The 26,807-nt window shown below is 42.6% G+C and overlaps 2 protein-coding genes across 3 annotated transcripts in view; both read right to left on the bottom strand.

Annotated features, from left to right (window-relative positions):
* Positions 1–5,004: 5,004 nt before the first annotated feature.
* Positions 5,005–10,500, bottom strand: ddx5 (DEAD (Asp-Glu-Ala-Asp) box helicase 5). 2 transcript variants are annotated; one of them, XM_038694414.1, is made up of 13 exons: positions 10,337–10,500; positions 9,451–9,616; positions 9,220–9,316; positions 9,004–9,137; positions 8,840–8,905; positions 8,552–8,693; positions 8,311–8,471; positions 8,039–8,211; positions 7,811–7,921; positions 7,652–7,713; positions 7,502–7,561; positions 5,963–6,184; positions 5,005–5,746 (listed from the first exon to the last, which is right to left on the bottom strand). In XM_038694414.1, exons 1-13 carry the CDS (start codon positions 10,381–10,383, stop codon positions 5,328–5,330), a joined length of 1,860 nt encoding a protein of 619 aa, XP_038550342.1. In that variant the 5' UTR covers positions 10,384–10,500; the 3' UTR covers positions 5,005–5,327. The 2 variants fall into 2 exon arrangements, with proteins under 2 accessions (XP_038550342.1, XP_038550343.1); XM_038694415.1 differs by having other exon boundaries at positions 5,583–5,746; positions 5,950–6,184.
* Positions 10,501–11,643: 1,143 nt separating this feature from the next.
* LOC119883833 (E3 ubiquitin-protein ligase SMURF2) overlaps positions 11,644–26,807 on the bottom strand; it is a 55,878-nt gene continuing 40,714 nt past the window's right edge. Inside the window, exons 12-19 of the mRNA XM_038694411.1 lie at positions 21,413–21,614; positions 19,776–19,879; positions 19,399–19,513; positions 17,750–17,928; positions 17,008–17,266; positions 16,671–16,872; positions 14,324–14,399; positions 11,644–14,236 (exon numbers count right to left, since the gene is read on the bottom strand). Coding sequence (XP_038550339.1) covers positions 14,137–14,236; positions 14,324–14,399; positions 16,671–16,872; positions 17,008–17,266; positions 17,750–17,928; positions 19,399–19,513; positions 19,776–19,879; positions 21,413–21,614 — 1,237 coding nt within the window. The 3' untranslated portion in view covers positions 11,644–14,136. The remainder of the gene's footprint in view (positions 14,237–14,323; positions 14,400–16,670; positions 16,873–17,007; positions 17,267–17,749; positions 17,929–19,398; positions 19,514–19,775; positions 19,880–21,412; positions 21,615–26,807) is intronic.

The following is a 26,807-nucleotide window of genomic DNA, read 5'->3' as shown; positions in this document are numbered from 1 at the left end:
CTGTTATCAGCTGCACTACGTGGCAGGACATTATATAGCACCCACTGTTTCCACGTGTGGTCGTAGGGGAATGTAGCAGAACTAGTCTGGATACCAGGGTCATCATTAGCACTTGTTCTTATTGTTCATTTAGACGAGCAAGTGTCTAACTTACACGTTTGTCGCATTATAAGCTACAGAATCTCAAAGGTCAATCAGAGAAGTACAAATAAAAACAGAAAAAGGAAGAGCATGAACTCAATTTAAAATATAAACGTATATATTTCACCATCGAGCTTCAGAATAGTAAGGTTGGTCACACTGGAAAGATGACACGCTATACCAGTGTTAATCTTAATAATACAGAAGGAAAAGGTTGTTTTTCATTTCACATTCACATTAGAGTTTTGGCAAAAGGAACGGTACGCCTGAAAAGAGAGTGATCATATTCCTTTAGAGTATCAGAAGTTATCGGGGCATACACCCACAGGAACAGCATAGGAGGAGTCAAGGTCTAGTGTGAAGAATGCAAACTTCCCCTGCTGCTAAAATTAAAAAAAGGGCTTAAAACAAAGTCCCAATGCATGCATAATATTTTATTTGTCCTGGAGCAAAACACAAATATGCACTATGCACAATGAAGCTGCTGATGGGAGTTGAAGGCACAATGTTACTTCTTCATGCCTCAGTGAGAAGAACTCGGTTCAGCATGCTGCTCCGTCTCATGCTTGCAGTGGGTGTGTCTCACATACACACCCAGAACAGATACTCCTCAAACCAACACCCGCATACCTGCGTGGAGCGAGTTGACCGGGGGGATCACACAGACACAGGGTAGTTTCACTTCGTGGTGACGAATCTAAGGAAAATAATCACCTGTATCTGCAGCTCCCCTCAGCTGTACAGCCGACCCAACTTCACTGTACACTGTGGTTCATTCTCACCACTCTCATATAGCGGCAGGTGTATGCAGAGAAAAAACTCCTACCTGCTCAGCACCCAATGGCTAACAGAGAGTGAGCGACTAGCTGGTGAACATTGTGAACAGCTAAAGAGCCAGATCTTCCCCACAGGAAGACTAAAAACAGAGCTAAGAGAAGAGTAAACTTTGGACTTCAATTCATCAGGTGGCCACAAATACACCTCCAGATGAATGCTGATGTTGCTTCATAACTTCTGAATGTGTAAATAAGCAACTGTTAAGGACCATATCAACCTAAAGGCATTTAAAAGCTCCCAAAGTCATCTTGTCTCTGCTGCTATAGGTTAATAACTTATTACGGGTTTAATAATTAACTGACCCTAACATGTCAGCCTTCAAAGTGAGCTGTTTATAGGCCTACATAATTTAAAGTGCATATTATACCAGGACCAGTTAAGAAATAGAAAGCATCTACTAGTTAATATTTTCAAAGAAACACAAAGTCCAGGCTAGGCCTCATGTATTGATAAGGGGTGGCACGCCCGCGCAATGTAAAGGAACGTCTCTCTCCAACTAACAAATCAAACCAAAATCACCACAGCTGCTTTCTCTGATACTTCCTGAGCTTCACAAAGGTGTTCATATTATTGTGTCCACCCCATATGTCAATCAAGCACGGCCAACAAATTCCACATTGTGCAATCCACCCGAGATAAGCATGGTTTGTCCACCTCTGATCGAATTGCCTTACAGCAAATCACAAATGACTGCTGTCGCTTTTAGAGTGCACCCCCCCCCCGAAAACATAAAACCTTCATACAAGCCAAACATGTTCTACTATGCAAATGATGCTTTCAACAGCAGGGTGTGGCTGTCACATATCAGGATGAAAAAGAAAAAGCAATTATCTGACTCACATGACGAAGAACGCTCAGTAGTATTTACTCTGCGAAAGTTCAACACATACTTTCAAGCCATGGTTCTGTAAATATGTAGAAGGCACTTTATATCAGCCGCACCCACAGCACTCTTGTGCTGTCCACAGGCAGCTCTATCACATAATCACTAGGTGCTGACCTGTACCCTGGTTTCAATCTTGATTATATACAGTACTGTGCAAAGGTTTTAGGCAGGTGTGGGAAAAATGCTGTAAAGTAAGAATGCTGTCAAAAATAGATAATATATAATATTTATCAATCAACAAAATGCAAAGAGATTGAACAGAAGAAAAATCTAAAACTAATCAGTATTTGGTCTGACAACCCTTTGCCTTCAAAACAGCATATATTCTTCCAGGTACACTTGCACAAAGTCAGGGATATTGTAGGCGTATCATCAGGTGCGTGATTAAGCAATTATACCAAACAGTTGCTAACGATCACCAATTCAATATGTAGGTTGAAACACAGTCATTAACTGAGACAGAAACAGCTGTGTAGGAGGAATACAACTGGGTGAGGAACAGCCAAACTCAGCTAACAAGGTGAGGCTGTTGAAGACAGGTTACTGTCAAAAGTCATACACGTTGGTAAGACTCAGCACAGCAACAAGATGCAAGGTAGTTATACGGCATCAACAAGGTCTCTCCCAGGCAGACATTTCAAGGCAGACAGGGGTTTCCAGATGTGCTATCCAAGCTCTTTTGAAAAAGCACAAAGAAACGGGCAACGTTGAGGACCATAGACACAGTGGTTGGCCAAAGAAACTTACTGCAGCAGATGAAAGACAGAACATGCTTATTTCCTTTCACAATCTGAAGACGTCCAGCAGCTCAGAGCTGCAGAAAACAGTGGGTACACCCATCTACTGTCCGGAGAAGTCTGGTCAGAAATGGCCTTTACGGAAGACTTGCGGCCAAAAAGCCAGACCTCTGACATAGAAACAAAGTCAAGCAGCTCAGCTATGCATGAAAACACAGGAACTGGAGTGCAGAAATGGCAGCAGGTGCTCTGAACTAATGAGTCAAGATTTGTCAGTGAAGCAGGGTGGAGGTTCTTTGCATTTCTACAAATGGAGTTGGGGATTTGGTCAGAATCAATGGTCTCCTTGATGCTGAGAAGTACAGGCAGATACTTATTCATCATGCAATAGCATCAGGGAGGCATCTGATTGGCCCCATATTTATTCTGCAACATGACAACGACCCCAATCACACAGCGAAGGTCATTAAGAAGTATCCTCAGCGTGAAGAAGAAGAAGGAGTCCTGGAAGTGATGGTGTGGCCCCCACAGAGCCCCGATCTCAACATCATTGAGTCTGTCTGGGATTACCTGAAGAGAGAGAAGCAACTGGGGCTGATAAATCCACAGAAGGACTGAGGGTAGGTCTCCATCAACCTACCTGCCGAGTTCCTTAAAAAACTAAGTGCAAGTGTACCTAGAAGAACTGGGGCTGTTTTAAAGGCAAAGGGTCGTCACACCAAATATTGATCTGATTTTCTCCTGTTCACTCACTTTGTATTTTGTTAGTGATAAATATAGCCTAATCTATTAACATGTTTTTGAAAGCATTCTTACTTTAACATTTTCCCCACAACTGCCTTCAAGCTTTGCACAGAAATGTACATGCTTGAAGTGTAGCAACAGGTTCTACTGTGACACATGTGGACCCAGGTCCTCTCAAGATTAAAATCAACAAACACACTCATCTCAGTATTTGGGGCCCAGAGGCTCAGGGGCCCTCAAACTATAGCCTCTACTTGAAGTGACTGTTATTTATGTTGTTGAATGTTTTAAAGCTCAGTCCTGATCACACCATACTCACTAGACTATTAACATAAAATACACATTTCTGCCACACAAATTTAAGACTTTTTTCTTTTCTAAAAGGAGATTTAAAAAGAACACGCCTTGGACTTACATTCATCAGGTGGTTAGGAACACGACTCGAGATCAATGTTGCTCCATAACAGCTGGATGTGTAAATGAGCAACTCTTTGCCATGTCAACTTAAAAGGCAATTAAAGCACAGTCTGTCGTTTTCTGGCGATAGAGTCTCTAAAAAGACGTAGTTTAATGACATCTTGAAGTAGTATGGGATCATAGGGAGTTGCCTTCACCACCATTGCCTTGGAGCGGTCAGCTTCTCCCGGTTAGGATTCCTTCGGTGTTCAGATTTTTACCGGGTGCCGAATTATCGGCAGAGGTCTCCTCCTCTCCAGAACAAACGGACCAGTTGAATAAAACAGACAGAAAAAATGGATAAAACAGTTTCACGTTAAAAATCACTGTCTCTCTGAGGCTTTAACCACACAAATTTAAAAACATTTCTCTTTTTTGTTCTATTAAAAGAACGTTTAAATTCACGTGAGCACTGTCTACTCAAACGTTAGTGAAAGAACCATTGGTTGAGGCAACCTGTCAAGACAGTAATCAGGTGTAGATTTTAACCAACAGGAGCACTCTGAATAAATGGCTAACCTGCTAAATGTCCTGTTCGGTCAGTAGCCGGCCGGGGGAAGGGGCCTATATTTCAGTATTACATCTTACTGGTCAAATGCTTAAGTCTTTTTTTGGATCACAGAAAACGCATTCTGGCCCTCGATCAGCAGGTGGAGTAATGTCTCCAATGTCTTCCAACTTCCTTAAACAAGATGTGCTCACATATACAGATTTTAAACTACAGCTGAGAAGTGTAACTGGAATGATTGACATTTTAAGGAGTCAAAAGATTTGTGTTGACAAGGTGCCAACCCTTACTAGTCATTCTGCCAGCATGCGACTGGCACGAGACTGACAGGGAAAGACAAGTTACCAATCCCTTTCCGCTGCTGGGGCACCAGGCAGGAGTGACAGTATGTGCACGTCAACAGAGCTATTCCATTTTTGGTACAAATGTTATGGCAACAACGAGACGGACAGAACCCGCAGAGTCCCCCCCTGCATCCTTCAGTATTGTAACATTACTATATACGTAAAGTTGACATGCTTGTTCAAGCGCATGGGAGAAACACTCAACAGGATGCCTGAATTCGTGCATTTATGAAACACGACCCCTACTGGACATGCTAGGCAGTAGCAGTGTAGCATTATTTCTTCTCCAATGAAGTATGAGTCAACAGTAACTTCCACAATGACTGAAAATTTAAATACCACAAAAGCAGATTTTTTTTTAATGTTTTATTTTGAAAGATCATGCAGTGCACTTCCAAGGTTGGAGCTTAACATCACTTTCAATGATACATGAAAAACCAATACATTTGTAATTACCTAGTACAAAACATAACTAAACATTGCTGAGGAATGTAACAAATTAAATAGTAAGGGAAACAAGTGCGCAACACATCCATTGCTGCACTGCAGATCTTAAAAGGCTTGATAGAGGTTAATGTTGTTTGTAACCCTGTTGTGTAAAAAAAACTGGATCAAGTGTAGAACTTAAAACAAGACAAAAGCAATAAATTACTTCTTTCAAGTGTATGGCGTGTTTACTGAGAGAACTGAGGGGGCATGGGGTAGGGCACCAGAGGTGGGGGATGCTGCGGAGCCTGTGCCTGGGGGAATGGGAAAGGGGGATGACTCGCGCCAGTCTGTGCACCACCCTTACTGGGAACAAACTGCTGGGCCTGGAAGTTGGTCTGGCCTCCGAAGGCGCCCGTTTGGTTGTTACTAAAGTTGGACTGTCCATTACCATTGTAGCTGCCTCCGCTGAAGCCATTGCTGCCACTGTTGTTACTGCCCCCATAGCTTCCGTTCTGTGAATTTGTGCCAAACGTTTTATTTGGTCCGTTGTCAAACCCTCTACCGTTATCCCTGTCCCTAAAACTGCCAAAATCACGCCTTCCAGAGGAATACCTATCCCGACGGTCATCTCTATAATCACCACCTCGGCCTCCCCTTGAACGACCTGGAGGAGAAAAAAAAACCCAAGACATTTAAGGAGAGGGGAATGGCTAGTCATGTTTAAAAAAACCAAACAAATTTAACCAAAAAAAGTGATACAAATAAGTTCATTATGATAAACCCATCCAATCCTCAGAACAAACAAAAGGAGCAGCAGGGGGGAAAAAAAAAGTGGCTGCAGTTCACAGCACAGTTTCTGTATCTCACCAATTAGATTTACCTCCTCTGTCTTCCGCCATTTGGAGGAGCTTGGGGTTGATTGCCTGGTTGGCCTCGCGGAGCACAGAGATGAGGTCGCTGGCTTGCCTCATGTTGTTTGGAGTGAAGAAGGTATAAGCTGTGCCTGTCTTTTGGCTACGAGCCGTTCTGCCAATGCGGTGGATATAGTCCTCAGAGTTGTTGGGGTAGTCATAGTTGATGACAAATTTCACGTCTTCAACATCTGTAAGATTGTGTTGCGGTGTGGCATAAAGGCAAAGGAGGACAGCACACAAAGACGTGCGCCAGCGCCACCACAACCACATCAAAAACAAAAGTTAGAATGCTCATGAGGTAGGGACGGCTGGGCAAAATCTGGCTGCAAAAGACTAGCATTAGACAAAGTACACAAATATTTACTCCACGGGGAGACTACGGTGGGAAGAGAGAAACGATGCACACTCCAATGGCTTCCAATCCAGTGGGATACGATAAAAACCCTCCGAACCACTGCTAAACCACCCTCGGAAAGAATGGAGCAGAAGTCTTACCACTTTTTTGGAGTATGCATTCACTAGTCCATTCCCATTGCAGCTCAAGCCCCACTTATGTTCAAGTGACCCACAGGTGTCCCTACAGTAGGGCTGCTATGCACACTACTGCCTCCTAGTGTTTGAACTAGAACTTAACCAAGGTCCCTTTGCACTCACGGGATGCTTGTTATAAAGCTCACACTGCAGTGTCTCTTGCCAAGAAACTGTAGATCTGAACCAATTTGCTGGATGCCTACAAAACAGTGCATCCCCACTCAGCATGGCAAGATTTTTCCAGACCCCGTGTTCACTTGATCTTAATGTCTCTCGTTGGCAGGTCTCGACATGACTTTGAAACGCAGGCGAGGGAGGAGTGTGAGCTTGGATTTTTTGTCCAAGTGTGTCCAACTAGCATGTCCCACTGTCACCAAAAGCGCCAGTAGCCATGTCATTACAGAGGTGAGGTATGATCGATCTGGCGGACTGCTCTTCCGACAGGAGTTTAGAAAACTGCAACATAAACGCCACCCATGCTTTACAACAAGTCTACGCAACAAAAAGCACCCCCCAAATGACTCAAATGGCTTGCAACGCAGTGCCCAAACATACATGCAAGACAATAGGAGACAGTGTAGCTGGGCTTTGAGCTGGGACAGTTACAGAGCCTGGGTGTGAGAAGCAGTCCAAACCATTGCCAGAGAACAGACGAGCACATGGGGGAGGAACTGTGGCCAGCCCTCAACTCGCCCCCCTTTTTAGGCAGGCCAGCGCGTAATGCTGCACTTGGGCCTGGTCACCTCTGTATATCTGCGCGACTGGGAGACCCGTGCCTCGCCAGTCAGGACACCTCCAAGAATCCTCCTTCCCCCTCTGGAGACCTGGGCTTGTCATGCCAAGGCCCTGCCACACAGACTGCTCCTTCAGGCCAGGGGAGAAACTCAGAAAGAAGCAGAAGAGTTAAAGAAAGCAAATACACTTTCTTTTTGAAATACATTAGGGTAAAAACCCAGCGCAGATAGGATACTGACCTAGACCCCTGGAGGCAACATCTGTAGCAATGAGAATTGGAGCCTTTCCGTATTTGAACTCTGGTTCAGAGAAAGAAATTTCAGACATGGTCATTTCCTGAACAGCTTTGATTAACCAGTATTGTAAATTTACTGGTGATTCATGCTTACCATTGAGAACCCAGTCTCTTTCCTGCTGGCTTTTATCTCCATGGATTCCCATAGCCGGCCATCTAAAAACAAAAGGTTTCAATGTTTATCTGTACTTCATAACTCTGAAGGCCATTACAGAGTCATGCTGTGAATCAGTATTTTCATTTCAACACTTACCCATCCCTTCTCATCCTCCTGGTGAGGTCATCACACCGCCTCTTGGTCTCTACAAAGATTATGGTCTTATTCTCCTTCTCACTCATGATTTCCTCCAGGAGTCGCAGAAGTCTTAAAGAGAAAAGTCACTTACTGTTACTAGAAATGTAAAAATGCGTCACTGTCACCTAAAGCCATTACAATAACATTGGCGCCAACACCTCTTACTGCCATGGTAAGATTACTCACTTGTTCTCTTTCTCTCCATCATTGCAGACATCCACTATCTGCAAGATGTTGTGGTTGGCACTGAGCTGCAACGCCCCGACATTGATCTGGACGTATTCCTTCAGGAAATCCTCTGCCAGCTGGCGAACCTCTTTCGGCCAAGTCGCACTCCACATCAGAGTCTGACGGTCAGGCTGCAAAGACAGTGTAACAATTAGAAACAGGTTCCATTACATTTAGAACTGGTGAGCAGTGAGACATTTGACAGATGTCATGACCCTCAAAGTACTTACTCTGATTTGGTCAACAATTTTCCGGATCTGTGGCTCAAAGCCCATGTCCAGCATTCTGTCGGCCTCATCCAGCACAAGGTAGGTGCAGCGACGGAGGTTTGTCTTTCCTGCCTCAAGAAAGTCAATGAGCCTTCCCGGAGTAGCAATGCAGATCTCCACACCTTTAAGAAGAGACTCATTGTGAAATCCTAACCCTTAAGACAATGCATCAGGGCAAAAAAAAAAAAGGAAGCTACAATACCTCTTTCCAGGTCACGGATCTGGGGTCCCTTGGGCGCTCCTCCATAGATACAGGTCGATTTCAGGCGAGAAGCTCTGCCATATTCGGCAGCCACCTGCTGCACCTGCTGTGCCAGCTCACGGGTCGGCGCTAGCACCAAGCACTGTCAAGGAGGAAGTTATGGCATTCAAAAGGCAGCTACACTCTGACCTGAAATAAGATCGCTTGCTGCATATTGTATGTCACTTTGTTGTCAACGGGCTAAAACCCTTTTCTGAGATTCATGTAAAAATGTGGCTGTGTACTTACAATGGGACCATCTCCACGTTCCAGGAAAGGCTGGTGGTTGATGTGCACAATTGCAGGCAACAAATACTGCAGAGCAAACATGAAACAGTCAGTGCGTGGGACAATATAAAAATCAAATCACACCCTCACTGATCTAGCTTGTCTGCTTGTCATGTGCAACTTACAGAAAGAGTTTTCCCAGAGCCGGTCTGTGCAATGCCAACCATATCCTTGCCACTAAGAGCCAGTGGCCAGCCCTGAGCCTGGATGGGAGTTGGTTCACTCCAGTTTTGTTTGTTGATCACATCCATCACATATGCTGGAGAAAAGAGCCCAGCATTAATTGAGATGCACTAAAATTGATGAAGTATTGTGATATTGGTTCATGGTTTCATACTTACATGGGAAACTGGCCTCATGGAACTTTGCAATAGGATTTGGGCAATCTCTCCCTTTAAACGTAATTGTTTTGGCCCTTCTATATTGTTCAACTTCTTGCTGCAAGATAAAAATTAAATAACTTTAGTTCAGTTTACATAACCTCTTACATAAGGGCAACACGTGTATGAAAGGGCACATTCCCAGTAGTGTTGGGTAACATCTCAATGAACATGTGGACTAGCGCTACTTACCAGAGACCTTCGGGCAACATCGGGATGCTGCTGGTAGAAGTTTTTCTCAAACTTTGGGAGCTCGTCCAGGTTCCACTGTTTCTTCCGCAGCCGTTCGCCAGGATTGCCAAACTTCCCTCCACCTCCACCACGGTTGCCACCGAAGCGAGGAGGGCCGCCGCCATAGCTGCAAATAAATTAACTGTTAAGTCGTGGTTTGAGTCCGGCTGGACCGAATTGTCTCAATAACGGCGGCGGCAACAGCGGTTTAAAACAGACTAATCTTAACTGCGTCACTGAAGTTATATAGCTGCCATATACTTTCCAGCCAGCAGAGGAACAATGGATAAACAGCCGGCATTTTGTATCCGCATTCACTCTGCCACATGGCGAAAAGCCGACTAGCCAGCTGCATTAGCAACAGCCCTCCACGCTAGAGCAGTGACTCTACACATTACATGTTAACTACAGATGGACCATCTGCATCCAACTCATCTCTAGAAAAGTCTGTGAAATCACAGTCCACCGATATCCACGATCGGTGCTTCATGTGGCGGTGAAACGTAGCGCCTAGTCAGCTAACGTTTCCCTGAAGCTAACGAAAAGCCGCTGTGCCGGGGCACGAGGCCAAACTAGGCCTTGAGCCAAAAGACAACGGGTTTCCTTCCTCGGTAAAACGTTAGGCCTCCCATATACAGATAAAGCCGGCAAACTGCCTGCTATTCACATAGGGAAAGATCATCACTTAGAATAAAACGTAATTAGATACTCTAAAAAAAAAAAAGATTGTATTTAGCCAGTCTGTTCATTTTTTTGGTTATATCGTTAACGTTGTATTCTTGTCGGCCATTTCTACAAATCACACGAAAGAAAAACTCGCCTTAAACAAACCAGAAAATGTACTCACCCTCTATCTCTGTCTCTACCACGGTCTCTGTCGGAATACCCAGGCATTTTGTAAAGTAAGTTTACGTTAACGAGTATAAATAAAAAAAAAAGATATAAATATTCTACACTGTGGCTTGGCCGTCTAAAAGAAACCCCGACCGGCAGTGGTGCTGAAATGCCGGTATAGAGAAAATGAGGCCCGGGTTATATAGCACAAGGAAGTCCCCCCTTCTGATGTATCCATCCGCCAGACGGTTCTCAACTTCAGTTTCTACCGACTGACAACATAGACACATTGCAGACGTAACTTTTTTTTTAACATAAAAAGTAAACATCGTTTATGTGTTTTTTAATTTCTCTTACACTTAAAAAATGCCACCGTGAAAAGCCAAACTCGGTTTTCCGGCGTTTCCCTTTGATACATGGGCGGATGAATATGTACGAGACAGAAACTGGTTATCCGGCTGTGATTGTGCTTCCGATGTATTACGGTAAGTGACGTCATCGGGACCAAAAAAAAAGAGACTACTTTTTTTCCCTCTTGTATTTTTCGATTACAGCCAATGTAATTAATCTGTGTGATGATTTTTCACATTAACTTATGTTGGAAAAAGTGGACAAGCAAATTTGAAGTGTTAATGACTTTATTATAATCTTTAATTATTACAGATTTGTTGGTATAAACCAGTATATAGCTTGGCAAAAAGCATTTTTCTTCTAGAGGAAAATAAACAGAGGTCATGTTTATGACCTTTGGCTACCTCGGTCTTAAAAGTGGACCAAAACGACAATGAGAGTACGGTTTACTCCCTACCTGAATATTTTTTAAGAAGTATTTTGTCTTTCATAATTACTGCACCTTTATATTGTAGATTGTGTTTTTACATATTGTTATCCCTGACATATTTAATGATACTGATTACACAGGGAAGCATCAAAATATGTGTAATTATCCTGAAGTCTAAACTACTATTGTCTTTACAGTCTTAGACGCAGACCTCTGTGTAGTATGATTTACTTGCATATCTATGAAACAACAATACCCCCTACCCCCCAACCTCTCCAGTCATTTACCCCCTTTCCCTGCCCCCATCTGACAAAAGTTTTAATCCAGAGTGGTATCAGAGTACACAGTGGGTGGCCGGAAACATGTGTAATTGTCATGTAAACCATGAGTCTTTGCATGATAACTAATGTAAATAAGTGCTGTACCAAAGGGCCAGTTGAAGAGCACCTCTATTGTAAGCAGCCTAACAATTAAAGTCTTTGATTAAAAGTCTTTTTTATGACATTTGACCATTCAAACAGAAAAAGGACAAGACATATCTTTGTACAAGGCCTTACATTGTTAGACAAAGGCAAGTTTAATTAGAACTAATTACACACAAAAATAAAATACTCTTACAAAATGATAGTGTTAACATACATCAAATTGCATCAGTCAGCTATGAGAGATATAGTCCTGCTAGTGGATCATGCTATTAAAAAACAAAACAAAAGCGCTCAAAAATCTCTCTCAACTTTGACTTGTTTAATAAAAAGTTCAGTTCTTCAATGAGAGGCAGCTACGGGGCAATGCTGAGCGATGTAGTGTAGGAACAGACAGTAGGGTGATCAGCTTGTGCACTGGACTTAAAAAGGCGAATGAATATCCGTTGCAGAAGTCACCGTTAAAAACACACGGCGACCTTGTTCTGTTTGTGTGCAATTCCTTTTTTTCCATTTCAAGAAAATCTTCTTCTACTTAAGTTAAAAGATAAATTACAGGTCGTTGGATCCACACATATGAACAATATCTTATTACTGTACAAAGCACCATCTGAGGACACTTTTCACTTTGCATACACACAAGTCCACATAAAAGAAGGAAAATTAAGAGTTCATTTTTTTTGTGTGTATGCAAACGTTAAGAACAGTCCACGGTCATAGAGATTGCTAGACAGGCAGCATCTTTTGAAAACATTCAACAATTTAATTTTTAAATCGTATAAAACAATCCCCTTTCCTCTAAATGAAAACATTACTGATGGGGACTGTGTAGCAGGCTAAAACACAAGTTCATCTCATTCATTTTCCTTTCAAAACAAACAAAAGCACATGGACACATGCAACGATTACTATATGTCAATGGTCTACTGTGGGCAAAATTATTTAAATGACAAGACTTTTTAAACCGTTTCACATTCAGGAAATCAAGACAAATGGTCAGAATTAGTTTCTTGTCAGTCGTCAAATTAAAAGGACATTACAAACTACATATGACATCTCCTGAGTATGTGGCTTGGTAGAGCTCTTGGTTTCTTGGATGTGTTTTGTGGCCACAAGCAGGTATGAGCACGAGTAGTGTATTGTGCACTTTAAGCAGTAGTATGTCAATGAGTAAGGTTGCCAATATAAGACAAACGTTAATGCTATTTAGCACCACATGGCCACAAGGTAGTAGAGGTTTTTCTTTTTCAACAACATGGAGGCAACACAAAATAGATTATGATGACGCTTCTGAACAGAGTACCATTAGAAATGAATGGTAGCTTTCATGCTAGTGACATTAATATAGCCCAGCTACAAATGACAAACTGTAAAGGGTAATAGAAGAGAAACGTCACACCACACCACCATGTGTTGCTACAGGATGAAAATCAGTAGAATTTAAAGGGTCCGCTCAATATTTGCAAAGATTCATTCATTCATTCAAAATGATAATGGCACTCACACGACAGTGTGTTTAAGATTTTTTGCCCTTGAAGACATACCTCTCCTTGTACAGTATGAGAGGGGTTACGTCAAGAAATAAAACACAGCCTTCTTAAGTGAAATTCAGTCAAGCTTAATTCTGTTTTCACAAATTGTCTTCCATAATTTAAACAGTTAACTTAACATTTAAAAGATTTGTATTTTTTCTGGAACAATGTAAAGGGGTATCTGAAATATAACAACAATAAATTATATATATTATATAGAATTTTATTGTTTCTTTTTTAATTTTCCCTGTTATATAAAAATAACACATTTCAAGCAATTCATTCACTCAGTCATTCATTCAACAAAACTTGTTGTCAGACGTTTGAAAGTGGTGTTCTGGGAATGTAGCGCTAGTTGTTCAGGCAGCAACTCGGGAGCTGAGGTCCCTGCTGCTGTCTTTGGAGAGGGTTGTAAACAGTCGGGCTCTGCCTAATTCAGTCTCCAGTCTTGCATTCTCATCCGCTCACATCACCGTTTTCCAGCCCTGGCATTACTGATAGCCCCAGTGTGATCACTGAGGCACCGAACAGCCCAAATCACACACACTCTGCATCCAAATTTAGTGTTTCCAAGTGGCTGTGGTAACCATCAATAACCCTGTATTCTAGCAAACAAACCAGACTTGTTAATGTCGTTTCAGAGTGGACTGACCTTGTGTTCTGCTCGATGGAACATTGCTACATGGAATACAGTCTATTTTTTTAAATGCTAAAATGAACTTAAGAGAAAAAAAAAAGGGAAGACCCAGCAAATTTTGCAGGTTCCACAAGTTAGTAAATAGTCTTATTTATTAGCAGCTGAAGAGATCCTTTTGAATGATTAAAAAAAAGTCATAAAGGAGGGCTGGAGAGTCTAAAAAAAACAACAACAAAACAACCCCGGAGTCAGATGACATTTTCTGGTCTTCTCTGCCCACCCTCCCTTAGCTTGGCCACGTGTCCCCGGGAAGTATGGATGTCCTTGGGTGAAGCAACCGTGGATGACGCCTGTCTGAGTGGACTGATTTGTAAGGGGAGGCTCATCATGGCCAAACCATGTTGCTTCTGGTTGTTGCTGAGCTCTGCCTGCATCTGTGACTCACTCAACAGCGAAGCCGCACGTCTCTTCGATGGCAGTGAGCAACTTGTCGTACAGTTTGTCATAGTGCTCGTAGGGAGGAATGTCAATCCGATTGAAACTGGGAAAACAGAAGGGAACAGATTTTAAAATCATATTCTGAAAACAACAAGACCATTTGGATGACTATACCGCTGCAGAACCTCACCAGGTGTGGGCTTTGGGCAGGTTGTTGGTGCTGGCATCAATCTGGTGGATGGTAAAGAGCCGAGGCCCAGCAGCACCTGTTTAAAACACAATTAGCTTAGTTCACTGTGAAGAATTTCTCTTTAAATTTCCAGAAGTTCCTGAAAGTTTAGATTTTTCCCCCCAGGTTCACAAATTCAGACTTTAGTGTCCAAAATATATTAAAAAAAAATGCTCAGATTAAGTGCGTCTTTCTGAGATCTAAAATGTCAAATTGACACGGTGAAAATCAGATGCCAAAATTCAAGATGTTAATTCAAATTTGAACATACGGGTTGGCAAGGATAATCCATCAAGCCCAAAAGACTCAATCAGACTTCTGTCCTATCCCGTCAGGATCCCCAAGAAAGAAAATTTCAGGTGAGGGATTGGAAACAGTGGCGTCGCACAAAATTCTGGACCCTCTACCTGTGCATTCTCTATGGGCCCCTCCCCGCATCCACAGCGATTTGTTCAAGTGTCTTTGTGGCACCTCCTCACACGAGGGCCCTGTTTACTCAGACCCCTCCCCCAGTCCTTCCCCTTGACTAGAAACCCTGGACACAAACATTTTTAACTCAATATTTTTCAGTTTTTTAAATTACATAACTTTAAATTACCTCAGTTTTCAATGTAAAATATTTGCAGTGCTGTAACTTTAGTGATTTCTAAATTTAAACATTTTTAGAAGTATTCAGTAGTTGTTACATTTCACAATTAGTGTTTCAGTTACTTTATAAATTATAATTATGGTCGCCTTCTCTGCTTTCATACAATAAGAAGCAAAGCTGTTACTTGATAGCACCGCAAATAATGAGTTGATGTTTGCTTTCCGACTACAACAAAACAATAAAGAAACATTAATATACATTAGTGATGGCCATCCTTTGTTGCTGTATTTAGTAGATCACTCATTCACTCGTGAGGTTTCCTGTTATTGGAGACATTCATTAAATATTCAGATGGTCCACCAATACATAGTCCTGTAGAGCAGTGGTTGGCAATAGGCGGCCCGCAGGCCAGAACTGGCCCGCCAGCAATACGCGGCCAGATTGCTATGATAGCAGAAAAATAAAAATGAATAAATTGATAGTGGCTGATGCTGAAATAGATCTCACTCATGACAGCAACAGTTACTCACATAATCACTTCCTCTTAAGTGGATATGCCTCCAAAATAAAAGCGTGAGAATGTTTTTTGAAGCAATGCTTCATGTTGAGTTCATTGAGAGCTTTTACTTTGAAATGTTCTGAAGGACATTCATAAGAGTCTCTAGTTTACATGACACAACTCTGAAAAAAGTCGTCCGTAAACACTAATGAAAGTTAGTGTCCATAGGTTTATGAATGCGGATCAAACGCCGGGGACGCACACGCACTGCGGCGCATGCTTTATTGCGAGCATGTGAAAAACTGTCCTCATCAATTTGTTTAACAAGGGAGAACATTTTTTTTTTTATTTTGGGATCGATCATACAACTCCTCCAACAGGAGTCCCGCAGTCTACCGACTGGGCTAAACGTGCACATGAGTATCTAAGGGTTTGAAGTAATTTGACTGAAATAATGTTCTGGCCCGCCATGTAATGGCTTGAAAAAAAATTGGCCCGATGTCAGATTTATTTGCCGACCCCTACTGTAGAGTATTTAGATACCAACAGTCCTAACTCAGTTGACTTTCTCCCTTGACTGTAGCTGGGTTTAGCTTTTAAAACTTAAGTGATGCCACAGACCCCTGTAAGTGTGTGTGTTGTTTTTGGGTGTTCTGGCTTCGGGGGATGTTTTGACCATGAAAGGATGGCCACATTATATAAAGGTGTGTAAGGGTGCCGTCTGCCTGTGGATCACCGTGTACTCGACATGCCTGCGTGCTCTGTCTCTGGGCAGTGCAGTCTGCCAGGATGGACCCACTGAACCACTGCACTAAGCACAGACTCAGGGTTCATCTCAGGTTGGAGAAACCCAGAGACACAGACACACACAGACACACACACAGAGAAGCCAAGAATCCCAGACACACATGTAGTGTTGTGTTGACCGAGCCTGTGACTATAGAGCAGCTGTCTGTGCACCAAAAGAACAGTAAAGAATATATTATCACACTTTTTGTACATTATAGATCTGACATCACATTAGCATGCAACACTTTGTATCCCTTTAAACTGATGGCTAATATTTCATTCCACAAAGAAGGCAATTCACACCAAGCTATTTCAGTGGCGGTTTCGAACGCAGGACTGTCTTGCGTTTATTGCATAACAAGTCCAATGTAAAAGAGCATTTACATAATAAAACATTACATCTGCACAGTTTTCCTCCTTGGTGTTATTACCTTGGAGGGCCTTGAAGCCTTGTAGGGGAACTCTGGAGGAGCCAGTGACAAACTGCAGCAGCCGGGCTCTGCGCTCCTCGTCGAAGGACTCCACAGCTTTCCAGAACCATTTAACAATGTTGCTGTCTGGAGTGCAGTGTTTGAGCCGTGTATTGGACTTCCAGTCGTTGATGTCGATTTTACCCAGGCCGCATACAATCAGCTACAGGTCGAGGAAAGAAGTAGATTTGCTTTGTTTAGCAGTGTCATGAAATGATTTCAGTATGTTCAACCAAATGTACTTGGAGGTAAGTCAAGCAACAAATAGACATGAGAAATGGGAAATAGATAAAAGTACCTCAAGCTCCTTCTCATCGAAAGACTTTAGCAGGTGTTGGGGGATGACCTCATTGAAGCCCTTCTGCAGGGCCAGGAACTGGGCCTCTATGCCTCGCAGAAAACGCCAGTTGACGTAGAGCCGGACGTACTCTTTCTTGGTGTCCTGGGTGACGGGGATGCTCTTCCCGTTGGGCTTGAGTTCATGCTGGATGATCTCTCCGTAGGCGTTGTGTTCTACGCAAAAGGTGTGGTCCAGCACACCTGTGATGTCATTGTCCCTGAAGAGAGATACACATTTGGATTACTGTTTGAGGACTTTCACTCACTCACACACACACACACACACACACACACACAAAATAAAATATTGTTTTAAACATTTTCATTCCAATAAAAACAGTAGTGAGATCCTTTTTGTTGAATGCGTGCCGACTGGGGAAAATCAGCAGATGTGATGTTAATAAGCTGATCTGGTCACATGCTTAGGGACCACTGATGTAAGAAATATTCAAAGCCCTGGGGGGCGCTGTCATCCAAGTACGGGAGAGAGGTTTTCATGTGGGTTGGGTAACAACTTGGTAGATTGTAATTTTCTGAAATTAATGTTAAAGTTATTTTTAGGTACAGATAACAATCCTGTATATATTCATAGCACATAGACTGTAGAATGCATACTGTTTTGTGTAATCCAGAGAACCTCTTTCACTTACACAGAAAAGTCAGTAATGTTTTTGGACTTGAAAAATGTGTCTTGTACGTACAGGATCCACACAAGGCTGTTGTGTAGGTCAGGGTCGACAGACTCCATGTCGTCCAGAGTGATGGGTTTACCCAGCAGTTGTTTGTAGAAAGGCAAAGTGAAGCCTCCGTCTATGTAGTGGCCATGGAACACTGCCATCCCCATAATACGGCCCACAAAGTGAAAGTACGACAAGTGCTCCTGGAGGGGTACAAAACATAAATTTAGTTTCCAAATGAAGAGCAGTACTGAGCATTTAAAGTGTTTGTGACAGTTCTGCATTCATTTCACATTTGTCAGTATTTCCCAGCTGTATATAACAATAAATAATTGAAATCTAGTTAATCAATTCTCGTAACCTGGAGATAAGTGGCAGAAAACGGATGGATAGATTAAACCATCAAAAACTGTTGTGTTACTGTCTACAGGCAACAAATAATATTCAGAATTTTTGTAAAAGAGGGAACTAGATTCCATGTTTCTTAACCTCTTACCATTCCTATAAAATTCATGCAAAACGCCTATTCAGGGCATATCCAAAGTAAATTGAATGCAGTTCTTGAACCATTTGGAGTAAATGCATGGTTTTGGGGCTTCTTTGAAAGATAACACTCTGAAGTCCCTAACCCAAAAGTCAGAATCACTGTTAGTGCTACTGGAATTGATTAATATAAGTTTAAACACAGTAAAAGTAATATATTTTTCGTTTCCGTTTGAAAAAGTGCATGCAGACAATTATAGCTGGGACTTATTAGCTGGAAAACACTGTAGGGCCACGGCATAAAGCCTAGTCCAATTTTAAATTTTATACAAATACCATGAAAAAGGAATATTTTACACAGGTTTTTCTTTTAGCAACAGCTTAACAGCTCCGCCCCTGGGCTGCGGCTGCGCTTATGCCGTATTAGCTGGTAGCTTGACGCAGATGTGTTTTTTTTCACTGGTAGATCATGAACTTCCTAATTAAAGCTGGAAATCCTTATTTACAGAATTATATTGGCTACACAACGTGCCAGTCATCAGTACTATTGGTTGCATTTTGCTAAGCCTACCCATGAAATAATAGGGACTGGTACTTCCTGCCATGTGAGCGACTACTGGGTCGAATTAGGTGTCAATCAAAAGGTCAGAACAGCTAATTTGAATACAAAATATTGTAGCTGTTTAAATACAAATCTGAGTTTTTACGGTTATAATCACATACTAGGCACGTCTGCCAGCAAATATGAAACAATGCAGCTGCAGTCTCTGGGGATTTATTGATAAAATAATGTGTTTGGACAAAATAGCTTTACTGGATTGGATCGTCTGGACCTTTGACAAAGTAACACCACCATTTTTGCTGGAATATAATCGATCGGTGGATTACTATGAGGCTTCATAGGTGTGTCACGTCAACTTTGATTGGTCTGACAGAGGCGCTGATTGTACCCGCTGTGACGACTGTATGTTGAAATGGTTTGCATTTTAGCTTTTAAACGGTGTATCATATGAGTACGAGCTTAACATAGCAATTGTGGGCATATAGCGAGAGCTGCTGCGAGGACCTGATGGCCCGCGGGCCATTGGAATGTTATGAGGTTATAAGACTCTTAAAATTTGCAGATGACGCCCTGTTGATCATGTACATTTTGAGTTTTTTGTGTGTTGTTTGCAACAGCTGTGACTCACAGGGTTGACAGCAGAGTCAGGGTTTATCTGCAGTGTGTAAATATCATCACGGGAGTACTGGAACAGGCCGTAGTACGGATTCAGCATCTCATGCGACAGCAGATATAGCCACTCCCTGCACAGCGTACACCACGCAGATGCACACAGGTCAGGCAGTAGACAAAGGGGGAGGAAAAAAAAGACATAGGTCACATACTGGTCACATCAGAGTTGCTAAACATACTAAATTAAAAGTGATGAAGAAATGACTACAACAAACCAGACAACACAATGGTGAGGAAGCGGTGTGCTTTTGCTCCCCCACTAGGAAACAGAGCGCTGTGTAAAAGGTCCGTGTGTTCCATGCACCATGCTCATCTTTTCCTATGGCTTCTTACCTGGCTACTCCTCCATAATCAAGCCCCTCCTCGCCTCTGAACTTCACCATTAGCCTTTTCCACAGGTCTTTTGGTCTCATCTTCATCACCTGTCGATACGATTCCTGCAACACGGATGCAAACAACCACACACACACGTCAAGACACTAACACCGTCAGACAGCTGGTTACCGTACGTGCCCTGCTGCTGATGCAGAGCCATTTGGTTCTATATGCACCTCAGCGGGAGAAAGAGTTAAAGAGAAGCCATTTATCAGTTTGCAATAGCTATGCCAGGGGCCCTTCCTCTGGGGAAACTGCCAAAAGGTCATGTGTGACCAGTTTCAGGGATGCATTCACTCTCCAAGCTCCATGTCTTGCATTATGGCGCATGTTTAATACGGTAACTGCTAGACCAAAGGTTGAGACTAAAAGGTTTGAAATTAGGATCTAGAAGTACTGGGGAGTGTTTTAAAGTAAAATGTGCTTGACGGTAGCAGTATTGGAAGAAATGAGCGTTAAGCTGTGTGGCGTTATAACAGTCATTTCCAATTGGTTCTCTGTTGTGAGATCTCTCCGCCTCGATCAGCGTTCATCCCATGTGCAGATGGCTCACAGCGTCAGAGGGAGGGTTCATTTAAAGTGGATTAGTGGCAGTTATAATAAACACAGACATAAGACTATAATATCACAGCCAGGTTCCACTGTGCCCTCCAGATACAGCAGACAACATAGAGGCGCTGCAGGACAAATGAAAATGTCTTATCTACGCCGAAAAGTATGCATAAAGACAGTTCTGACAGCCTACCAGCTTACAGTTGGCTGTTCAGTCATAATGTAATGCCTCAGCTGGTCTGGAGACTCGCTCAACCTCAACCCACCGCCCCTACCCCTCCTCTCCTTTCCCCTCCCTGTCTCTATCTCTCACATTGAGATCAGCCAACAAAAATGTCTTCGTTCAGATTAACAGACTTGGCTGTTCCAGCACATTCCAGTAAATATTTTATGAGGGTCATGCAGTCTGTTGCAGGTGTTGTTGCTCTGATGAAGGCCCCACACCTCCTAGATGCAGAAAAAACAACAACAACAAAAAAAAAAAAAAAAAAACAACTCCCTAGCTGAGAAAATCCTAATCACAAACATGAGGCCTGCTTTAGATTTTGAACAAAGACTACCTTCACACATCACAGATATCTCTGTGAGAGGGGGGGAAAACCTTGAGAGAAAGTTTAACAATAACGTGGGTACATCTATAAATAAAGTTTACAAGCAGCTCAGCAGGTACAAAAGAACGACATAATGTGCCGTTTGCTTCTCAGAGGGCAAGAAGTGTAGGGGCATTACTTGTAATCTGGGGGGACAACGCAAAATTGCTATTGTTTATTGCTCACGGTGCTAAATTTACAGTTGTTGGCTGGAGTTTGGGGGAAAAGGGGTAAGATGGATGTGTAATAGAGAAAATATTAAATTATTTCCATGTTTTTCTACCATTTTGTCATGCAATTTAATTTGCTTAATTCATAATCTGTCTGTGACAGCTGAATTTCCCTCTGGGTTCAATTATGTACCCGTTTCTGAGTATCGTAAAATAACAGGGACCCCTTGTGTGCTTCAGATGACATGATGACATGACTGAGCTTGTTTGTTTTCATATTCACCTCAAAGATCTCCTCACGGGACACCTCGATGCGGCAGTGGCCAGCCTGAGGCTGTTGCTGGGACAGTTCCTGGCGGAGAATCTTGAGCTTCTGAACAAGGTCCCTCTTGTACTTGGGCACCGTGAGGCACTCGGCCTCCTCTGGGAGCTGACCGGGGGACACCAGAGCCTGCTGGACCTGATCCTTCAATTGGTTCTGACGACTGGAGGGCAGATGGCAGGGAGAAGGACAGAGCAGCGATAGAAGAAGGTAGACATGCAGAAAAGAGTGGGAAAAGGTGAGAGAGGGGAAGAGGGAGAAACAGGCCAAGAGAAAGAGAGAGTAAGACACAGAGGGACAAGATGAAAGACAAACATTGTAAGTCTTAGATGTACCTATACCAAACAACTGGTGAGAAAAAAGAAAGCAAGCAAAAAGGAGGAATGCCAAGAAACTCAAAATACAGCTTTCTGAGAGTGAGAGGTCTTCGTACTTTGCCGACTGCAGAGTATGAGGAGTAAACACACTGAGGTCATCTGGGAAGCACATCAAGTCAAACAGCTGCCTCAGCCCCTCACAGACAAGACAGACATGCATAGGTGGAGGTGGGATTACTGGAGGTAAGACATTTCCCTCACCGTCAATCACTCACTGCCTCTCACACAGACACACACTCCCCTCTCTCCAGCTCTCCACTTGGCAGAGGCCAAGTGGTCTCACACAGAGCGATGGCTGAACTAAAATAAGGCTTTCTGCGGGGGAGCAGCAGAATATGACTGCGGAAAAGAAAGTTCTGCAAATAGTTTCTTGGTTGCTTTTATACCATCATGTACACTTGAGGTTTTGTAGTGTCATCCAGTCCTGGTACAATTTACAAGCCCAAAGGTTTGTCTTAAACTAAAAAAAACACTAAGTACATACTTGTCAAACTTCAGTCACAACAGAAATCTGTTTTACCATATACAAATTATGTTATAGAAATGAATAATCTATGTAAAACAAAAGCATGTACAATTTCCACAGAGAGGCAGACAACAAGACAGAAAGCTGAAAATAAATCTACTAACAGATTTTTTTACCTAGCTGTAATAAGTAATGGAAAATTAACCATTTTGATTAACTAACATCTTTGTAATTACTTCTGTTTTTTATTTCACATAACTAATGATGCATTAGCTCAATGCCATCATAATGGAGAAAAAGTATACCCCTGATAAAGCGCGCTTAGCAGAGCAGCAGTATCTACTTAGGTCAACCACTGCAATTGCACAAATTCCACTACAGTCAAGAGCTAACAATGAAAAATAAAAAAATTGCTGCAATAATTGATTTGTTTGGCCACTTGGGGTCAACATTCAGAAAGCAACATTATCCTTCATTTGGAGTCATTTGTGGCCAACAGATATAAATGGAAGTCAAGTCTATTTATGTCGCACATTTAAAACAACCACAGTTTACCAAAATGCAACCAACTCCTGAGAGAAATAAGTGAGAAATAAGTGTCTTTTTAGCTGCTAAACGCTCACTATGATCACTAGTCTCTAACTTTGTCTGTCTGCTGTTTGGTGCTAAGCGGGTAGAGAGAGAGAAAACAGCTGCCTACTGCAGCTGAAAATGATGCTATGACAGGGGTAAGACTGAACCAAAACAGTGAAGATGTAGGCTGGACAGCTGAACGATGAGCTAAAACTCACTATAAAGCTCAGTAAAGCTGAGGAAAGCTGCAGATTCAGGTGATAATCCTCTTTAGGTTCATCAGTATAAGCAACCCTTTTCTCATTTAATATACTGATCAAATTATAGATCGCTTTAATGTTGATTTCAATATACTGTAGTAACATATAGTCAGTAGCAAAACAGGGCTACATTTAATCCCTATAGACTATGGATTGTAAATTATCAAAATAGTGTATTTACATTCAAGAAAAAAACCCAAAAAACTAGTGTATACGGACAAGCAAGGTGAAAGAACAAATTTTGTTTGCTGAAGGCAGAGTGCAGTATCTGCAGAGGTACTAGCCTGGAAAAACTAAATCATTTTTTATCCAGGACCTGGTTGAAGATTCACAAAAACGTTTCTAATATTTCAGTTCCAGAATTGAAGAAGCCTTGTGGATGAGTGGCGAAACGTCTTTGAGTATCTTCAATCACTCCAGTTGCCCTTGATTTAAACCCACCTTGGATAACTATGACCTGGATGAATGAAAATCTTCAGACATCCTCTGTAGGCTCTCTGCCTTTGTAGAGCAGTCTAGTTTGAATGTACCGGCATTTAATTTAAACCCTTTTATCCAAACTTCTCTGCCTTTCAAATCACTAATGTCTCTTTTTCACTCTATTTGATACTCCAAAACTGAAGCCAGAATGTGCTAAAAGCAAAAGATTTTCTTGAAAGCAGCATTTGATGAAACAATTCAAACATTGATTAACCACTTTTTTATTAACCAAAGTTTAAATGGCGCAGCTGTGAACATCAACTGCGGTTATTGATGACCGAGGTCTCGAGAACACAATTTCTAAACTAGGCGCCGTGTTTGGGAAGATGGCCTCAGAGGGTGGCACACTAGGAAGGAACACACCACACACACAGAATCAAAAGAGCCTTTATGGTGCCGGTACTAAAGGATTACTTGCACAATGGCCTTTTGCACTCAAGTGGGGGGTGGCAGGCATGCTCGGCCCTGAGCAGGGTCATAAACACCAGATTCTAGAGCCGAGCACAGAGGTTGGTGGAAGCATAAACGTCAGTCTGTGTGCATGGAGTATGGATATTTAAGCTGTAACACTCGAAGTGATGCCAAGGTTAAAATAAACCAGGCTTTATCAGGTACTTTGATCAAGTTCATTTGATTCAATGCCCATCAGTCATTTCACACATGGGACATCACATCCCTGAGTGGCCTGACTGCAGACACCAGATGACCTAAGGTGGCGTATATACATCCATCACTACGGCCATCCCACAGTTCTTACACTCTTCACCTCATGAAGAACACCTGCTAAATCGGGCTAAGTAGATCAAGCTAGTTAGCGCTCTTTTTCAGTAGGCTACTGCCAGCCCAAAGTTAGCTGAATGGCCCCTGTTGGAGCACAAATTTTGAGCGTTTTGCCTACATGCTTTGTGTCTCAGAATAAACACCAAGCCTAACAGGCCAAGAAGTAATCTTCTGTCCGCTTCAGCCCTCAGGAGTGCGGCTTCTCTTTGCATGACAAGGACCAGCGTGAGGCATGTCGCGTCTGTCTGGGGATTGTCCATGCATGGAAAATGTTGACCGAGGCACACTCCTGTGCACCAGGTCCAGCGCTCCACCCCGGAGAGGCGGGTCACATTTGTGAGAAAAGTGCTGGGAAAGACTACAGTCGAACGGCATGACCCCCTTTTCTCAGAGTCAATGGACCCAGCTTTGTCCAAGTCAGACACTGAGGACCTTTTGGTCCAAGTCCCCACCGGTAACTGGGCTGACCTGGGCAATCAGAGCTTTAGCCGGAGCCCTCTGAGAGTGCTAGCTAGCTGCAGCTTGGGCTGGCTGCTCGCCATGATGATGATGACATACTGGACATCAGCTTGGACATGCATGGTTAATCTTAGGATACTCTTGCCCCTTCTATCTTATTAATAGTATTATTTTGATGTATAAACTGTATTACCTGGATTTTGTAATGTGTTCTTGGAACTTGAAAGGCACTTCAATGTATGAAGTATTATTCATCATCATCGTCATAATCAGAAGAGGAACAGGAGGCTTTATCGTCAGGTGGGTATAGCACACTATGCTGGTGGTTTGATTCCAATTTAGTGGCTGCTCTGTGGGGCATTAATACATGTCCCATACTATGTTTTATACCAAGTGAATTGACAGAAAGGGAACGAAATGTTATAACTTCTTCTCCCTGAACGAGAGGAACAAGATAAAACAACTGGGTTTGGCTGGGCTTTCAAACGGAGGGATGGCCGTGGTGATGGATGTGGATGTGCAGGGCATGAATAGAGTTGTCTTTAGTCAGGGAAGTGATATCTTATACTATGTGTGTTGTACCTCATTCCTTTCCCTCAGGGAACAAATGCTGTAACGTTTTGTTAGCTCAAAACTGCTACTCTCAAGTATCCACCCTATGCTTTCATTCTCCTCTACCACAATGACAACTTCTCCTTACTGAGTGACTACGTCTGGTTTCTGGTGTCTGCCCAGTAGAATCCAGTTTGGCTTTTCAATCACTTCCTGCTATCCCAGAAAGCCACAGGGCCCCATAGGACACTCGAGACCTCCTCTTGAATCCCTTTATTTCCTGCAGACTAGACTCACAGGGAGGGAAGGAAAGGGAAGGAAAGGGAAGGAGGGGGAGGGCAGGAAGGGCACTCTCCCGACAGAACGCTAACACTGTAGACAACTCAGAGGGTGGGAGAGGCATGGAGCATCTTTTCCTGCTCTTTGACCCATAAATCAAACATTTCTGCTCTGGCGCTGTTGCTCTTCCTGTCATGTTTGCAGGCAAACATGCCCCAGAGTTCTCTCTTCTCTTTCCCACTCCTTATTGATGAGCTTGACTCTGGTGCATGTTACCTGAAGATGCTAACTGCAGAGACAGGTCGCCCTAATAAAAGCAATGATTTGGCTACATGACAAATCACAAACATCTGGGAAATTACATAGTTATTTCTCATGCAACTGTACAGAGGACAGTCTTGCAGCCAGGTCTAAAAACCAGACATGGATTCAGTTACCTATTGAACAGTGACCTCGACCAGTCAGGGGGCTGGAATTCGGCAGAAGATTGCAACATCATAAGGAAAATATAACCGAAACCGTGGTCTGGGTGCTTAGGCAGTGTCTTTAGCACATAGAAAAGGCAATAAACTATAACTTTGATGGACATGTATATCAAACATTTTTGTGGGATGACGGCACTTGAGGGTTGAACATTTCTAAAATCCTTGACTTGATAAAAAGCAGATGTGTCTTGATGGAAATCCATGATGACTGATAACTTTACCAGAGATTTGTCACAAGCGAAAAAGTCACTCCAAAGTCCATCCTATTTGCAGTACTAGAGCAGCTTCAGTTAGGACAGAAATTGTACCAAAAAGGCAATAGATCACCTATTGCAGAGTTAATGTAATTTGAAGGTTAATCCTTAGTCATGCATACTTAAGAAGTTACTTTACGAAACTTAGGCCAATGTCCGTGTGCCCTTGAATAACCAGTTGTACGACACTATACACCCTGAAATCTTACACTTTATATCACTTGACTTTTCACTTCACAATATCAAAAATGTGCAAGTGTACTGCACATCACTAATAGCTACAGAGAGACGCCAAGCTGTGAAAAAATTATACAAAATTATTCCGGTGACATGCCAGTCATGCTCATGAAAAAATTTCTACAAGAAAAACAATTGTGGTTTTCCAGGCTAC

The sequence above is a fragment of the Micropterus salmoides genome, unplaced genomic scaffold (assembly GCF_014851395.1).
Source record: "Micropterus salmoides isolate LMB-PRFRI ecotype aquatic unplaced genomic scaffold, ASM1485139v1 Ms_hic_scaffold_10, whole genome shotgun sequence".
Classification (NCBI taxonomy): Eukaryota; Metazoa; Chordata; class Actinopteri; order Centrarchiformes; family Centrarchidae; genus Micropterus; species Micropterus salmoides.
This window is presented reverse-complemented; position numbering and strand designations above follow the sequence as displayed.

Bases quoted from the DNA above. Each gene is read 5' to 3' on its own strand.
- ddx5 (XM_038694414.1), bottom strand. From the start codon at position 10,383: ATGCCTGGGTATTCCGACAGAGACCGTGGTAGAGACAGAGATAGAGG. The intron at 8,212-8,310 runs GTAAGTACTTTG...CTGTCTTTGCAG, and splicing joins AAATTGTTGACCAAATCAGA to CCTGACCGTCAGACTCTGAT. The intron at 6,185-7,501 runs GTCAGTATCCTA...ACAATCTTACAG, and splicing joins TGTTGCCTCCAGGGGTCTAG to ATGTTGAAGACGTGAAATTT.